The sequence below is a fragment of the Oryctolagus cuniculus genome, chromosome 4, assembly GCF_964237555.1.
Source record: "Oryctolagus cuniculus chromosome 4, mOryCun1.1, whole genome shotgun sequence".
NCBI classification, from domain to species: domain Eukaryota; kingdom Metazoa; phylum Chordata; class Mammalia; order Lagomorpha; family Leporidae; genus Oryctolagus; species Oryctolagus cuniculus.
Genome location: NC_091435.1, coordinates 77,323,272 through 77,341,418, shown reverse-complemented (window position 1 = coordinate 77,341,418; position 18,147 = coordinate 77,323,272). Strand labels below are relative to the sequence as shown.

General features: G+C 38.1%; 1 protein-coding gene across 13 annotated transcripts in view; it reads right to left on the bottom strand.

The window, feature by feature from the left end:
• Nucleotides 1–13,999, bottom strand: part of STXBP5L (syntaxin binding protein 5L) — a 426,109-nt gene extending 412,110 nt beyond the window's left edge. For 7 of the 13 annotated variants that reach the window (XM_051859279.2, XM_051859277.2, XM_070072196.1 and 4 more), the window contains exons 1-2: nucleotides 13,808–13,998; nucleotides 12,414–12,610 (exon numbers count right to left, since the gene is read on the bottom strand). In XM_051859279.2, coding sequence (XP_051715239.1) covers nucleotides 12,414–12,602 — 189 coding nt within the window. In that variant the 5' untranslated portion in view covers nucleotides 12,603–12,610; nucleotides 13,808–13,998. Of the gene's footprint in view, nucleotides 1–12,413; nucleotides 12,611–13,150; nucleotides 13,312–13,807 lie in introns of those variants that run through there. The other 6 variants (XM_051859274.2, XM_051859272.2, XM_051859275.2 and 3 more) reach the window with 2 other exon arrangements.
• Nucleotides 14,000–18,147: the final 4,148 nt, after the last annotated feature.

Sequence of the window (18,147 nt, the reverse complement as noted above, 5' to 3'; positions counted from 1 at the left end):
AGTAATCAATAGACACAATGTACAGATTATTTATAAATGGAACTCAATAAATAGAAGTATATTCCTCACCAGTATTATAATTCTTCTCTTACCACATTCCAACCCAGTTCTTCAGGCATATTTAGCCTAATAACCTTGATTATGCTATAGTTTTTAAAAAATCTAAGTTAGAAATAAAACAGAATTTGGACAATTCACTTTCAGCTTCTTGCTATACATGTCTGATTTTAGTACTGGATAGTGACTCCTTTTCTTATATCCTTTCACTTAAAAGAGAAGCTATGTAAAATTGAATTTCACCCTATCTCTCCATTTCATGAAAATTAATAGCTGTGGGGAGCAGCCCGGACTGGACTGAGTTACTGGAATTAAGACTTATTCTATGCATCTGCTCTCCCACAATATGGCGCTGGGAGAGAAGTAAACAGCTTCCGCACAGCTGCCTCCAGTTCAACCAATAAACTGTAGGACTTGCTCCTGATTGGAGGAGAGCAGCGTACTCGGCGTGTGGGCAGCCGAGTTGGGATTGGCAGAGGAGGACTATAAAGGAGGAGAGAGACGGCATGCACGGGGAACATCTAAGGGGAACATCTATCTGAAGGAACACCTGTGCAGCCCCCGAGAAAGCCGGCCGGTGGTGTGCCGCTCCCCTGCGGAAGTGGGGAATGTGGCCAGGGGGAACTGCCCTTCCACGGAGGTGGAAGGGACAGTAGCCAACCCGGGAAGAACCAGCAGCAAACCCGGGGAGGGCCGAGCAGACGAAAGAACAGCGCAGGGTCCTGTGTCGTTCCTCCACGAAGAGGGGGAGCGACAAATAGCCATGAATGCAACCTAAAAATCCATCCCACTTTTATTCATTTTGACATATATTTTATGATACTTTCCTCTTTTTTGCCATTCTCACTGAAATTTAATCCACATAACATCAGCACATTCTATACATTTATTGAAATGTTATACTATACCTCACAAATACGTATTAATCCAAAAGTTATCATAAATATGTACAATTAATGTTAATCAAAAATGTGTAAAAATGGAAATGCTAACTAAACTGGTTTGATCTTCACACATTGAATATCTGTGTTGACTTATTACACTGTCTTCTTAAATATATATAACTAAAATCGATTTTTAAAGAAAAACTAAAAAATAGCTCAGGCTGACTTAAATATTTTTAACAATGCTTTAAAGAATGTCACCATGTGCAGAAAACTTTTAAAAGTCCTTTACCTGCCATCTTGTGGTACACAGAGCAACCCATATACTTCCTCACATATTGCTTTCCAGTTCAGAAAGGAATCAAACACTTTTGTTTTCATTAACATATACCTAAGCACAGGATGACTAATCTTATCAAAATCTCTACAACTCTACACAATTTCAATTAAAGATAACTTCAGGCCAAGTAAAAATGCAATGTGGATCTTATTTGGATCCCAATCTAAACAAGTCAACTACAAAAAGATAATATGAGTCAACTGAGTAAATTCAAACATTAACTATATATTAAATTATATTGAGAAATTTTGTTGATCTTGTGATTGTGATGATGGTATTGGGGTTATATTGTTTTTAAAAAAGCAAGGGAGATGGGATTTTTATTTAATCTCTGAAGTTTTACAGATAGAAGAATATAATGTCTGAGATAATAAAATGAGTAAATAACAGAATATAAGGGGGAAAGATTTGCCAAAGTTGATAACTGTTGAATCTGAGTTTATTATTCTATACTCTGTTCTTGAAAGCATAGAATTTAGCATAAAATTAAAGAACAAAAAAAGGTGAGGATAGTGACTATCTTTTGGTCATCAAACTAATAGTCGTCAAAAGACATGTGACTTAGGTTACATAGCGAAGGGGAATTAAGAAAAGAAAGTCCCTAATCAGCTTGGCCTTGAGACAGGGTGATTGATCTAGATTATCCTGGTGGCCCCAATGTAATTATAAACATCCTTAAATATGGAAGAGGATGACAGCAAAGTTAGTGTCAAAGTGGTAACACGTGAGAAAGATCAACTAGCCCCTCCCTGCTGGTTTTCCAGATGGAAGGCAGCTGCTAGTCAGGTAATTGTAAGCAGCTTCTAAAAACGGAAGATCAAGGAAACAAAATTTCTCCTAGAGCCTCCAGAGCTCCAAACACCCTGATTTTAGCCTAATGACACCTATTTCAGCCTTCTGTGCTCCAATATAACACATATTAAACTTTTAAGTCAGAGCCACTGGATTTTTTGATAATTGTTCAAACAGCAGTAGGAAACTAATAATCTTCTAGTAGAATCATATTTTTATTTACTTGAAATGAGATAAAGCACCAGTTTTATTGAGAATTCATATGAAATATGTATTTTCATCAAATGAAAAAAAAACTGCAAATCAAGTATCTAACTACTTTAAAAGGCAAATTTTATCTCTCTCTCCCGTCTTACCCTTTTCCCTTTCTGGTTGCCTCAGTTGCTCTTATGTGCCTTAACTGCACTACCACTCTAACAATGTACCAAAATGATATCAGAATCTACCTTCTCTGCTATATTATCACTACTTTTCTCTTACATAAAATCAATTCCTTACACATTACTCCTTACTCATCTACCAGTTCTATTCTCAATTACGGCGTGACCTTACTTCTACCCATCACTTGGCTGAAAATATCTTTATCCTAATCAACTTCCTCTTGATCTAACTCAGTTACAGTTCTGAATTTTTGTTTTAAAGTTGTTTTATTTTTACCATCCTTAACATATCTATAATGCTGAGACATGTCTGAATTTCTCTTTTATAGTATTCTCCTAAAAAAAGCGTTTTAGATCATCTCTCAAGTTTTCCTCTTATTCTGCTCAGTTCTCTGGAGTCTCCTGCACTACGTTTACAATTTATATCTAAGCAGATGTTTGCCAACTATAGGCATTTCCCCTAGACCCAATCTTACATCTCAATTTACTGTGCTTCTAATGATTTTCAAACTTATGGAAAAACATGAGTGGTGAACATTACCTCTCATAGCAAAAAAATTTTGGAAAACAGGATTTTAGTCAATTTACAATGAGACAATTAATTAGACTGAACATCAAGCAATCACTACTGTGTATTTTATTGTGCTCATTTTAATAAAGTTCATTTGGTAGTGTTATTGAAATTTATAACAAAGCAGAAAAGAATTATAACAATTTTTATCTAGCTATCAATCCTTACTTTCTTATTATTAAATCTGCATCCAAGGGCCAGCGCTGTGGCACAACAGGTTAATGCCCTGGTCTGCAATGCTGGCATCCCATATGGGCACTGGTTCGAGACCCAGCTGCTCCACTTCTGATCTAGCTCTCTGCTATGGCCTGGGAAAGCAGTAGATGGCCCAAGTCCTTGGGCCCCTGCACTCATGTGGGAGACCCGGAAGAAGCTCCTAGCTTTGGATCGGCGCAGCTTCAGCAGTTGCAGCAATCTGGGGAGTGAACCAGCAGATGGAAGACCTTTCTCTTTCTCTCTCTTTCTCTCTCTCTCTCTCTCTGTATAACTCTGACTTTCAAATAAAAGAAATAAATCTTTTTTAAAAAATCTGCATCTAAAAGACTTTGAACAGCTCTTGTCTCCACTGTTGAGGAACAGGTTTTTTTTTCCATATAATTTGTTGAACTCTTTATTTAGTATAGAGTTAATCGTATGTGTATATAGTTAATTGAAAGTAGATCTTATTTTTTGCTAAGAATGGGAATAGGAAAGGGAGGAGGAAGAGGGGTGAGTGTGGGTAGCAGGGTGGGTACAGTGAGAAGAATCCATATATTCCTAAAGTTGTATTTATGAAAAGCATGAAGTTTGCATTCCTTAAATAAAAGGTTTCTGGGGGATAAAAATCTGCATCTAAGAACACCATTATAAAATGATAGGTTTTACTTATAAAAATACCCTAGTAAGATGTTAATTTTATGCTGTCAATTCAAAAAATATTTATCAAAAACATAATCCAATGCCAAAAATCTAACTAAAACACTGGCTAGTATATTTTCAATTTCAAATTATTTTGATTATGTAGCTCTATCATTATGTTAAAAATTATATTCATCACAATATCAACTTGAAAATTTTGGGCCTCCAATTGAACCAAAAATCATAGTTTTCTAATATCTTACATAAGTTCAGAAAATATGATAGGCAATTTTGCTGATTTATAAACCAATCAAGTGGGCACTATTTTACTCATTGTAGGCGGTTGGCTGAGAAAAGATTATTTTCTAATTATTTTTAATGTCAAATAAATTTTTTGAATAAATGCATGAAAACACTTTCTCACCATATTTCTTCAATGACTATGAATGCTTCATTTAATTAAGCCTCTCCCTAAGTACTGATGTAGTTCTATCATATTCTTTTATTTATTTATTAGAAAGGCAGAAAAACAGAGAAACAAGAGATCCCCCATCCACTGGCTCATTCCCCAAATTCCTGAAACAGCCAGGAGTTCAATCTGGGTCATTAACGTGGGAGGCAAGGACCCAACTATTTGAGCTATCATCTTCTGCCTCCCATGGAGAGCATCAGCAGGAAGCTGGAATCAGGAGCAGAGTTGGGCCTCAAATCCAGGCACTCTGATAGGTGATATGGGCATCTGAAGTGACATCTCACTCACTGTACCAAATACCTGCCTCTATTATTTACCTTTTGGAGGTCTTCTATTTCATCTTTTACCACTACCTTCTCTAAATCCTTTAAATATCATCTCTATTTTTGGCTGTCTAACACTTAATCTATGATTTGCTATGAGTACCTATAAATACATTTTAGCATTATGTAGGAATGATTCCCTATCATGTTTGTCAATAAAAACACTACTGTATCAAACATATTAAAATATTAGTCTTTTAATTCTATTTTCATGCATTTAAACATTTTATAGTAGTTATTTTTAAATATATTTTTATTTATCTGAAAGACAGAGTAAGAGAGAGAGAGAGAGAGACCTTCCATCCACTGGCTCACTCCTCAAATGCCTCCAAGAGTGGTGACTGGGCCAGGCCTATTTTAGCAATCAGGAACACATCCAGATCTCTCAGGTAGATGGCAGATCCAAGCACTTGAACCAAAGGGTTCACTTATCCAGCAGTCTCCCAAAGTGTGCATTAGCAAAAAGTTGAACAGGAATGGAGCTGGGCCTTGAACCCAACCACTCTGATAAATGATGCAAGCATATGAAGTGATGTTTTAACTGTTCTATCACAATGCTTACCCCAGATTAGCCTTTTAAATATTAAAGATAATTTTAACAAGTTAATCTCTTTTTTAAAAAGACAAGAATTGTCACTACAAACAAAAGCTTTTTATAAAGAACATTATTTTGACATGCTAAAAAGTGCAATTTTCTCTTATGGGAGGAAAAACCCTCAATTTACAAGCTTAAAGCAGAGATTCTGCTTTAGACCTTTAATGGACATAATTAAAATTACTGTTATTAAACAAATATTGCTTTTGTAAGATTTACTTATTTGAAAGTCAGAGCCACAGAGAGAGAGGAACAGAGAAAGACATCTTCCATCCACTGGTTCATTCCCCAGATGGCCACAATGACCATGGCTGGGCCAGGCCAAAGCCAGGATCTACTTCCTGGTCTTCCATGTTGAGGCAGGGGCCTAAAAACTTCAGCCATCTTCCGCTGCCTTTCCCAGGCCATCAGCAGGAAATTGGATTGGAAATGGAGCAGCTGGGACTTGAACTGGCATCCACATGGAATGCCGGCATCACAGGTGGCAGCTTTATCCACTACACCATAATGATGGTCCCTACAACTATGTTTTACAAAACTATAATGAAAGAAATCAAAACAATCACCCTATTATTAAAGGTAAATTATGGAATTTCACCCTATGATTTTTCACAGGTACATCTTCACCTAATGGCAAAAGGATGTATACAGCAATGCACTAAAGTTCAAGAAATAAGAATTTAGATTAATCACTGGTAATAACCTATCAATAACCACACTTGGAAATTATGTAAGATTTTTTACCTTAGTTCTATATTGAGATACACACAAAGTATGACAGCATGATTTGTTTATAAGAACTTCAAAAATTATCATACTAAATGAGACTAATAACCTAAATTGCTAACAATATACTAGCACCAAAAGACCATTCATGAGAAAATGTGATTTTTCTTTACAGTAACTTTAAAACTCTAAAAACATATTTTATACATGTCTATAATCCCTTACTTTAGCCTACCCCCACACCATTATGCTCTAGGGATAAGCAAAGTAGAGAACCAGGAAAATGAATTATCTGGCTTTGGTTACTGTTTTTGTTTTTTTGGTTTTTTTTTTTTTTTTAAACTTTTTGGTTCTTAAGCTTATTAACATCTCAAGGGCATCTTAATTCTTCCTGTTTTGCTTCCCAAAACTATCCTTTAAGATGCAAATCCTCTCCATTGGTTTGGTGACAGGAGCATGAAGTCAATGTCAAATATTGTTATCTACAATAAGTTATCCTACAGTATCACTATACAACTTTTAACAGTTTGTAAATATGTAAATAAGAAAAGTCCACACATCTCAAAGAATCTTCCATAACTCTTTTTTAGGGATAAAAATCACAAAAATGTGGAAATATGATCATAGCCTTATGCAAAACTCAGTTATAGAACTGTTCAAGTAAAACAATGTGAAATCTTGAGGAAGAGATAGTATTCAGAGATATCTGATCATTTAACCTCCTTTCATACTCCCAGAGCACTAGAAAGCCCAACTTTACACTCCATACATTTCTGATATCATATATATACATATATATATATATAATATGTCTGGCATGAGAATCATGATAGTAAATCCATTTCCCTGCAGAAGTTACACTAGTTATTTACATGTTGGCTTTGACATTATAACTAATTATAAAAACAGTTCATAAATCTTAATGAATAGTGAATTGGCTAAATTAAGAGTTTATTCAGAACTTTAGGGGTTATGCTATATAGTTACACTGATTTTTTTTACTTGTTTTTAAAGATTTGTTTCATCTATTTGAAAGAGTTAGAGAGGTCTTCCATCCACTGGTTTACTCCCCAAATGGCTGCAATGGCTGGAGGTGAACCAATCTGAAGCCAGGAGTTTCTTCCAGATCTCCCACCTGGGTACAGGGATCCCAGGACTTGGGTCAGCCTTCACTGCTTTCCCAGGCACATTAGCAGGGAGCTGCTTCAGAAGTGGAGCAGGTGGGACTAGAACTGGCACCCAGATGGGATGCTGCAGGCCAGGGCTTTAACCTGCTGTGCCATAGTGCCAGCCCCAATATATTTATTTTGCTTATTTGGTTAATCAGGTCTAGAATGCCCAATGTGTTTGTCACTGTCAGTCTAATACTTCTGATCTCTTCCCTTAAAAAGATCATTTGGAAATAACAATGTTTCCAATGTCTTCCGCAATAAAAAAAAAAAATGGAAACAAATTTGAGTCTTTCTACAATCTTTTATAAATCTTTTTGAAAATTATGTACCATGTTCCTAAAGTAACGTCATGCTTTAACTAGATAGGTTTTTTTTTCTTTACAACACACAAAATTAATTTCACCAAAGCCCTTTCCTGGAAGCTGTTCAAAGCAATACATGATTTTCATTTAATCCAGCACTCTATCAGCTTTCTTGTTCTTCTTCCTTTACACATTTATTCAACAAATTCTGACTGTATACTATGTGGCAGGCACTGTTCTATACACTGCTGACATAGATGTGAACAAAACAAAGCTCAGCCTTCATGAAGTTTACATTCTAATGGGAGACATAGCCAAACTCAAATGCATAATTTAATACTGCTAGTTTTAAGTGTTACCAAAAATGCATTTAGGATAAGGGTAAAGGGAGGAAAGTACTGGTCAATGAGGAGCTGAGAAGCAAGGCAATAGCTGAACTAAGAACTGAATGACGTGAAGGAAACAAGTGAGGTGAAGGGTGTAATAGCTACATGGGGAACAGGAGAGTAGAGTGTTCCAGGTAAAGGAAACAACAAATAGAAAGCCTTGAGGCAGGAATCATGCCTGAGAAAGAGCAAAAAGGCTGGGACTAGCATTGTGCACAGCAGATTAAGTCTCCTCTTCACATTTCCAATTACAACACTGGCATCTCATACAGGAGTGCTAGCTCCAGTCCCAGCTGCTCTGCTTCTAATCCAGTTTCCTACTAACGTGCCTGGGAATGCAGAAGAGGAACCAAGTACTTGGACCCATTTGGAAGACCAGGATGGAGTTCCTGGATCCTGGCTTGGGCCTGGTCCATATCTGGCTACTGGAGCCATTTTTGGTAAAAGAACCAGGAAATGGAAGATTTCTTTCTCTCTCCCTCTCCTCCTCTTTCCTCTTCCGTCTCCCCTCTCTATCCTCCTCCTCTCCCCTTCTCTGCCTTTCAAATGAATAAATACATGCTTTAAAGAAAAAAATAAGGCCAACAGCTTATGGGGAGTACATGAAAGAAAAAACAGTTGAAAATTAAGGTTTATCAGTAACTGGATGACATAGAGCTTCATAAGATATAATGGAATTTTTTACTTTATTTTTTAAGAGAAAGGGAAAGGCACTGGAGAGTCTTGGGCAGGAATGATATGATTTAAATCATAAAAGATTCTTCTACTTATTTTAAGGCTCTAGTAATGCCTGAATAAAAGCACAGAGAACATTTAGAAGGTTATATAGGGTAGTAGCCCAAGGAGGGGACGTTGGGGAATTGGATCAGGGTAGCAGAAGTGACAAAATAAGGCAACAGAATACTCTTTACCTTCTCTATTCTTCCTTAGAAATTTTCTAGAAAAGTCAGTAACAAGAGTACTGAATGTGAGAATTGCAGAACAAAGTGTTAAATTTGCTTTGTTTCTTACTAACTTGGAGACCTAGGGGTACAACTTAAATCTATGGTCTCAGACATCTTATGAGTAAAATAAAAATATTAGCATTTTCTTTGCTTTATGTGACTATTATACAGATCAAATGGGATATCTTACAAATGAAGCTCTCTAATTTTAACTAAAACAACTTGATAGATTAACAAAAATTCTCCACTTACTTTGTACCACATAGAGATGGAAACTATCACTCATTGATTGCTTGAAATTTATAACTACTTTCTAGCTAAAATAAATTTTCCTACTCTATGATTGTGGACCCATTAACATTAGCAATGAAGATATATATAAATTATCTATGTGTATATTGTATATATGTATGTACATATATATTTTCATCTCTATAGTTACTGGGCCTGCATTTAATAAATGGATCAATATATCAACTATAGAATATATTCTAGATTATATAACTGAATATATAAAAAGATACCATAGGTCTGTGCCAGGTACTGTAGTAAAACAGAAGAGAGAAAAATAAATAACCCTGGTGCAAAGAAGAGAAGACTGGTCAGAGACGGTCTCACGTAGGTGGTGTCTGAACAACCAAGTAAAGGGTAACTCAGAGTTCTCCATTTTTATTGCAGGCAGAAGAGATATTCCAGTCAACAGCAATAGAATAGGGAAATATACTGACATATGAGGAAACATGGTAATTTCAGAAAATGTACTAAGGGAATCAAAGAAATGAGGATGCAAAGTTAAATAGTAACCCCTTCTGAAGGGAAATATATACAATCAAGTGTAGTAGTTTGAAATTTATTGTATAGAGGGGAGGTTTTAAATTGTGTTTCATAGAATTGTAAGTTCAGGAAAGATGGATCAGATATTTCAAAAACACCTGAACAACTTGCACAAACACATACATACTGAACTTAAAACAGATTACAGTAAATCAATGCCTTAAATTGTTTTTTTGCTGACCTTGAATCAAATCTGCTTCAGCCATTTCTGTTTTTGAACTTCTTAGAGATATATCATTGATTAAGAAGGGTATAGATTTATACCTTTACTTCTTAAGGCCAGAAAAGGCCCTACTATCTAGCAGTGGATAATATTATACAACAAAAACCAAATATAAAAAAGCAAAAATTTATTAAACAAATGCATACCAATAAAATATCACATTTACTTGTTTTAAGAGATCTTATTTAGTGAGGTTTCCCACAAAACATTTGCTTGTAGTGTATCACTGCTCTAAGGAAATCAACATAGAATTTTTAGCAAGGAAATTACATAATTAACATTCTATTTCAGAAACAACCACTATTACAACAAAATGTAATAGAGTGAAACAAGTGAGGTGATCAGTTAGGAACTGGTTTCAAGATATCAAGCAAGAAAATATAATGGAATGAACAAGTACTGGGGATGAAGAAAAAGGCATAAATTTCAGAAATACTAATGAAATAGAACAGATAGGATTTTATGACTGATCAGATAGTAAAGGGAATGGCTTTCAAAAGATGAGAGTCTAAATTTATACTCTAATTTTGGCTATGTTGAAAAGGTAGAAATATCCAGAAGGTGCCAACTCATTAGAACTCAGAATAGAATGATTTTTGCACATTTAAACAGAAAGTCAATACAGTTCTAGTTTTGTTAATTCTTCAATTCAGTTTCATATATTTTACTGTAGATCATTAATTTTATTCCTATCCAAAAATAGAAATACTACAAGTACACAGCTTGAAAGCTACGTATTCTTACTGTTTCCTTGAAACTGGTTATATTCATCCTACTGTGAACAAGTTGGTTTTTAAAACTTTAATTATGTATATTTTATCACCTTTCCAATTTATGCATTTCCTTCACCTTGCTGATCTGTCTGATCTTTCCATCTGTTTTAACTCTCTTTCAGGTAAGAAGAGAAAAAACTTAGTCCTCCAATACAAATGCAGAAATCCAAGATTCAGGGAGATAAATGGCATGCCAAGAACTTTTAAATAAAACACACATTTTCTGATTCCTAAATCAGTCTTCTTTCTACCATGCCATGTTCCTGAAATGGCATAGTATTTAACTTTTACCACTTCCCATGACCATTTGTTTTCTGAATAAATAAGAAATGACTATTGCATTTCCCTCAATCATATTTACCCCTTTCTCTGAAATTCTGTATTTAAAACCTTCCCTACTGGCTTTATCATCTCAGTAACTCACTTCCATTCTCTTCCAAAGTTTCTTTGTTTTCAATTTTACCTCCACTAAAATTCTCCTATATCACTATCAAATCCATGAATTGAGAGATTTGGAAATACTTTCAGAATCTGGGACAGGAAATAGTAATATGTTAAACATTAGAGAATCAGTGCATAATTTCCCTGCCTAGCAATCTGACCTCAAGGATTCTTTCATATAATTATCTTATGACCATGTTAAGCCCTTTCCTAATCTGACAGAGTATATATTATTCAATATTGAGGGAAAAGTCATTATGATATATAAATTTCACAGTGTAGGTTAGAATTAAATCTGCTTGTCTAACCTAAATCTAAGTAAATTTGCTTTTATGTACACTAATAACTATGCTTTTATATTGACCAGTCCAGAAATAGCAGCTGAGGCAATCACTAAAACTTATTATACATCATTTGTTTACTGTAAGTTTAATTATGAAAAACTTTTGATTAGGTATCAGTAATTTGGTATTCAATTTCTGCAATTTCAAAAATTCAGTTTCTTCTTATGTAGTGAAAAATATTCATAAAACTAATTTCACTTGTAGACTATGAGTAACTTAAAACCTTTTTTATTGCTTACAGGTCAAAATCACATTCCAAGATAGCCAAAAAAAAAAAAAAAGACAATAAGAATTTAACTACTTTATGTTAGAAAATATTATATCTCTGTATACTAACATAATACTAATTTTGTAAATTCTCATCTTCTCCCCTCATCAGAAAATCTTTGCTTATACATTAGATGTTCAATATGAAATTATAATTACTCGAAGTGTCTTCTTACTAAACCGGAACACTGGCAATTTTTTAAACTTGTACAAGTATTGTAAGTTCATAGAATTATTTCTCCTGTGACATTTATTTTATTGTTTCTGTATTTTGAAGAGTTTAAAGATCTAAGAGTGTTTTCATTTAGGATTTTAAAGCAATACCATTGGGCCCTTTAAAATAGATATATTCATGTAGCCATTTCTACTTAATTCTATCAACACATTAATAATTTTATTCATTTTATACCAAAAAAGTAAAATAACCATCTCTCTAAATAACAGAGAAAATCAAACTATTTTGTATTCACTACTTATAAACATTACATTAAAAATTTTGCCCACTATTGGGCCTTAATATTATCTTGAAAATTCTTTTCACACGTGCTTATTTCTCCCCTAAACCATCATTGCATTTTCAGCTGGTGCCTGAAATATCTTAATTCAGACACACCTATCCACAGAGTTCTCTGCATCAGACTTTCTTTGGTGCTGGCATCGCAACCATTTCTAGTCCCAGGTGTATTTGTTTTTTCTCATAGCCTCACAACAGGAAGATAAACAAGTAATAGAGGACAATTCCAAACTTACCTTGCAGATCTGGAAATAGTCTGAAGTCAGGCTTTCCTGAATCTCCTCTCTGAGGACCCCTGCAGTCCCTCCTGGATGCAGGGAGCCACTTCCAGCAGCACCACCACTGTTACCGCTGCCGCTGCTCCCACTGCCAGGGGAGGAGGCAGTTAAGCCATCCAAAACTTTTCGGAAATTAAACTTCTTCATTTTAAACGCTGTTGAGAAATTCAAAGGACAGGAGAAAGGAGTGACTTAATACACGGAATTATACCTGGGTAAAAAAAAGCCTTTATTTTTCATTAGTCAAGGCAGCAGTAACCAATCCCCATTTTATTATCAGCATTGCATAAAACTGGGAGGGGGGGGGGGATGGAGAAGTCAGGCTTCCTTTTGCCAAATTTTAATTTGGAGAAGCATATCCTTAAATAAAAAAAAAAAAAAAACACAACTCCAAAAGCAACAGTATTGCCTCTTCGCTCTTCAGATTTGTCAAGGGCTTTCTCCCCAGCTGTAGCTACGCTTTATCAGCACTGGGGTAAAAATAAAAGGCAGTGTCATCAGCGTCATTAGCATTGTATCATCATTATTATACAATCAAACCAGAGTCCGACAGACTCTCTGCCTCTCTCTCGAACACGGGTTTTCCCTCTAAAGGGTCAGCTCGAAATATTTTATTTTCAGAAAACGACGTTGGGGGGGGGGGTTGCGGGGGTCAAACATATACTCTGGCACCACCTCTCGGGCTCTCCCCTCACCATCTTCTACGTTGCCTGCTCCTTAGTAGGAAACTGTGGGGGGAGCTTTTTCCATTCCTCACCCCCAAAAGCCCGAACCCCAAAACATCCGGGGGTGACCACAGCAACAGCCGACGGGAGGGGCGCGCGGCGACGCCGGCTGCCTCCGCCGGTCCCTGCGCCTTCTCCCTCCCTCCCCGCATCTGTCCCCTCTCCTACCTCCTCCCCCGGCTGTCTCCCCCTCCCTCCCGCTCAGCCCGCAGCTGCCGCCGCACTCGCCCGCCCGCCCGCCGTCCGCTCTCCCCGCAGCGCGGCGGCCACTCTCGGGGGACTTGAGGCAGCGGCGGCGGCGGCGACGGCTGCGGCCCGAGTCCCGCCTTAGCCCGCTGGGCGCGCAGAGCCGCTGCTCCCGCTGTCCCTCCCCTGGGCCGAGCGCCGAGGCGCGGGGCTGTCGCCCGCGGGCGCGCGAACGCACAAACACGCTCACACAGACAGTCGAGCCAGAGGCCGGGACACACACACACACACACACACACACACACACACACACACACACACAAGCAGCCCCACACGGACAGTCGTGCCGGGCGCGCACACACAGGTGTGAGGGAGCCGCGGCTGGACGGCGGCGGCGGCGGCGTCCCACAGGGATGACTATCTGACCCCAGACTTAGGCACCTTCCTCAGACGCCACTAGCCGCCTGCCAGCCCGGAAAGCTGAGGGCGCAGAGGGAGGCGGGCTCGCAGGCGTCCGTCCAGCCCGGCTCCGGCCGCCTCTCCAGTCCCTCTGGTCGCGGCGCCCGGCGCTCTCCGAGGTCCTAACGGAGCAGACAGCGCCACCGTAGGCTCCGCCCTCCCACCGTGGGAGGCAAGCTCCGCCCCCAAGCCAGCCCCCCTCTCGCCCCGCCCCTTCTTCCCGGGGCGCGCGGGGCGGTGAAAGGGGCGGGGCGCTTCTGGACGTCAAAGGGCGGGAAGAGCTCGACACCAATCCTTGGCTCCATAGGACCCGGTTCCACGGTCTCGAGGCGCGGAAGAATTTTGGGGATAGGCCCAAGGAAAAGCCAAGGAGAGAGGGAGGGGAGAATGTAGAAAAGTAGACGTGGGCATTTGATTGACAGCGGGATTGGCCAGTCTGCTGCGGAGCCGTGCTTTGGGGGCTGCAATTGGCGCTACCTGTTGAAGGACGCCAGTGTGAATCAATAGCAAGCCTGCAAGCGTGCGAACTTGGGCGCCTGCAGTCCGAGGCTGCGGCGAGAGTTACCTAGGTCTGATTGGGCAAGTGTTTTGCAGCCACTTCTGTGAGCCTCCAGGTGTGTCTACTTGGTTCCCCTCAGCCCTGGTACCTGCGCTCAACTCAGTTTTGTGATTAACTCCCGCTGTTACCTAATCATGCCTTTAAAAGGGTCCTCTGTGCTAGGGGGCATTGTATTTCAGTAGTTTTGTTGTATACTCTTATATGTAGCCTTCCAGATCTTTCTAAGAAGTAGAACTACTTCTTACCCCTCAGCTTCAAACAAGGATGTTTAACTTTTTAAAGAAATATTTCTTAAGTAAACCGTGTCTACAATATGTTGTAACCTTTTCCTCTGAGTCACAATAATGGTATTGAAGAATGCATTATGCCTTGGGGGCGGAGCGGGGAGAGAACTGCTTTAGGATGGAAAGATTTTGTTCTGAGCCTGTCATGCTACTGAGCTGCGAAAAACTGAAACTAGATTTCTTCAGCTGTGAAAATGAAGGAACGCTCAGTAGGCAATAGCTAACTATAGACTTCGATTTAAGCAACACAACAGAGCTCAGTAGTAATCACCCCAAACATGGTCTTAAGTCTTCCTGATCTGGATTGGCTTTTTTCTTTCTCCTTCCCTCCCCACTCCGTAATAGGAAGTAGGAAGGGGAAGACTTGAAACAGAAGTTCCTTGCCCAAAAACCTAGCAAGGAAATGACGGTGGTGGATTAAAGCTCAGTTTTTCAGATCCTCAGCTCAGTGCTCGCTCTTCTTAACATTTGCAGTGATGTCTGCTTTACTATCCAATACTGCCTTATGGTCTCTCATTGCCACAGACAATAGTAACCCTCTGGAAGGCAGGCACTGCGTTATTCGTTTCTTCTCGCTACACAGTATTACATTTATACTAGGCATTTCACAATTTTTGAACAGTTGATTTATTAAGCACTATTAAGGGTGGAACAAATGCCACGACTGATGTAAACTAGATCCCGATAAGGTTCCAAATTCTATATTGAATTCTTAACAATTTGGCTTTACTCTCTTTGCCCATATTTTTTTCTTCCTGGCTCATCGATCATTTAAAAGCATGGGTGTTAATTAAGGCTAAAGAGTTGGCTTTCTTCTCTTTACGTCTGTTTTTTCCTTTTAAAAGAGGAGGAATCAACTGTAATTCTTTATGGACTAGTCATTATTGTCTAGAAAAAAATGAATTTAGATGTCCTCCTTCCTTTCAACAAATCTATCCACAACTCCTTAATTGTCAAGTAAATGAAAACAAGTCTATAGATACTATTGGTTTGGTATTTTGATGTGAATAAAAAAGATAACCCAGCTCAGCAAAGTCAGATGTAATGTTTACAAGAAAAAACCCTTAAACCACCAATTACTAGCATCATATTGTGTCAAACGAGATGATTTTTTATTCTAAAAATTGAGGGATACCATAGGAAAAAAAGTGCACTAAGCAGATTGATAAAGACACTTCTTCAGAACCCTGGAGAAAATACAATGAGTTAAAAAGAGGTGACAATAAATATTCCTTCAGATAGGACAACGAAATTGAGAAACAGAAGAAAAGCCAAGTTCAAGTATATGAATGTTTACAATATTAGAAGCCTAAAAAATAAGAGTCATTAGAATGCTTATATTGTAGATTATTTGGAACTATTTTAAATATTTGTTTCTCTACAGTGGCTAGCATAATGCCTTATATGGAGTACAAAGTCTCAGTTAATATTAGTTTGAGTAAATGACAGAAAATAAAAACTTCAACATAATTGAAATCTAAGAGAGAGAGAACAGAAGATTTTTATGCTAATTCACAAACTATAAATAAAAGGACAGAAATAAGAGGAATGTCCTGTGTATATGAGTGGACAGCATAAAAAATTGCATCCTAAAAGTCTTACTAGGTGAGCAAAGCATATGAAATATCTATGGCAGCAAATTCCATTCTGAACTGATTAAAAAGCAATAAGAAGGAATGAGACAAGACCATAAAATAAATCTGGTACTCAAAGGAAACTTTAGAATTGGATCAGGTAATATTAATTAGGAACTTCATTCATTTCTGTCACTCCCCCACTCACGGAGGAAGGACACCAGACCCTGTGCTGTTCTTTTTGCCCGGCCCTTCCTGGGTTAGCTGCCGGCCCCCCACTCGCGGAGGAACGATGCTGTCCCGGGTTTGCTGCTGGCCCACCTCCTTCCGCGGAGGAGCGGCACACCACCGGCCGGCCAGCTCTCTCAGGGGTTGCTCAGATGTTCCTAGTGCATGTTGTCTCTCTCCTCCTTTATAGTCCTCTTCCACCAATCCCAACTCTGCTGCCCACACGCAGAGCACGCTGCTCTCCTCCAATCAGGAGCAGGATCAGCTCCTGCAGCTTGTTAGTCGAATTGGTGAGGCAGCTGTGTAGAAGTTGTTTATTCTCTCTCAGCGCCATATGGCGGGAGATCAGATGCACAGAATTTGTCTTAGTTCCAGTAACTTAGTCTAGTCTCAGTTGCTCCCCACAATTTCTCTGCCTATTGGAAGAATATCTCATAGAAAGGAATTACTGAGGTAGAGTTTTTGAATAAGCCATGATTTCTTCCTAAAATTACAAGTAGGGAGAACTGAAAGAAAGAAAAATAATCTATTTGGAGGAAAATCATCAAATCATTTAAACAAATATATTAGGAGGATTTTTAGTATATATGTTGAGAATATATTACAATGCTCTGTAAGAGTCTGTCAACTTGGATTCAAGCCAACAATTAAGCTAATAAAAGCTGCCTTTCCATGCCCCAAAAAGTAATGGAATAATAGTAGAAAGTACATACATGTGTAACACTTCACACAGAGAAGGAAATTTGTTAAGCTGCCTAGGCTTGGATAAAGCTAAGCCAAGTTGAGAATACACATGTAAATGGTCCAATGTCTGTAGAGATAAAAAAAATTATACCAGTTACTTAGCAGTTATATTCCAACACTACACTAGGAACTTTACAAACATCTCTATGAATTTGGTCATTGTTGTAACTCTGTAAGATACATATTTTACAGGTGAGGAAATTTGAGACCCAGAAATATTGAAGAAATTAACTCAGGGCCACTTAGATGGAAAATCCAGCCTCCAAATATAAGGATAACTTCTAAAATCATGCTCTTAACCACTACCCTATTATAACTAGAGGATTAAATAGGAACTGGGATAGTGAAAGGGGTTGGAGAGTTCAATTCTAAAATAGTGAATTTTTAAGGAGTTTCAAAAGTTCAAGGTAAATTCACATTCTGTTTTCTTCATTTTTTTTCAATGAACTCTTTGAAATCCCCGTTTAGGTGTGTTAGTTTTCTAGGGCTGACATAACGAAATACCACTTCTTGGGTAGCATAAACAATCAAAACTTTATTTTCTTCAAGTTTGGGAGGCAATAAGTAGGTTTGGTCTGTTCTGAGGCCTCTCTCGATGGCTTGAAGATAGTTAACCCTCTGTGACCTTGCATCGTCTTTTCTCTGAAGACACATATTTATTGTGTCTCTCCATATTTTCTCTTCTTATAAAGGTAACAATCGTATTGGAGATAAATCTGATGTTTCCATTTTAATTGCTTCTTTAAAGGTTCTATCTTCAAACAATTATTAATGTGGTTTTATGGTTATATTCCAAGGAACTGATGGTTAGGGCTTCAACACAGAGTGGTCCTCAATGCATAGGACTTTGAACTCACATAAATCCTATTCCAAAGTTCTTTCCTCATGATAGTTTTCTTTCAAAAAACCAATGAAGCCCCCATTATATGAATA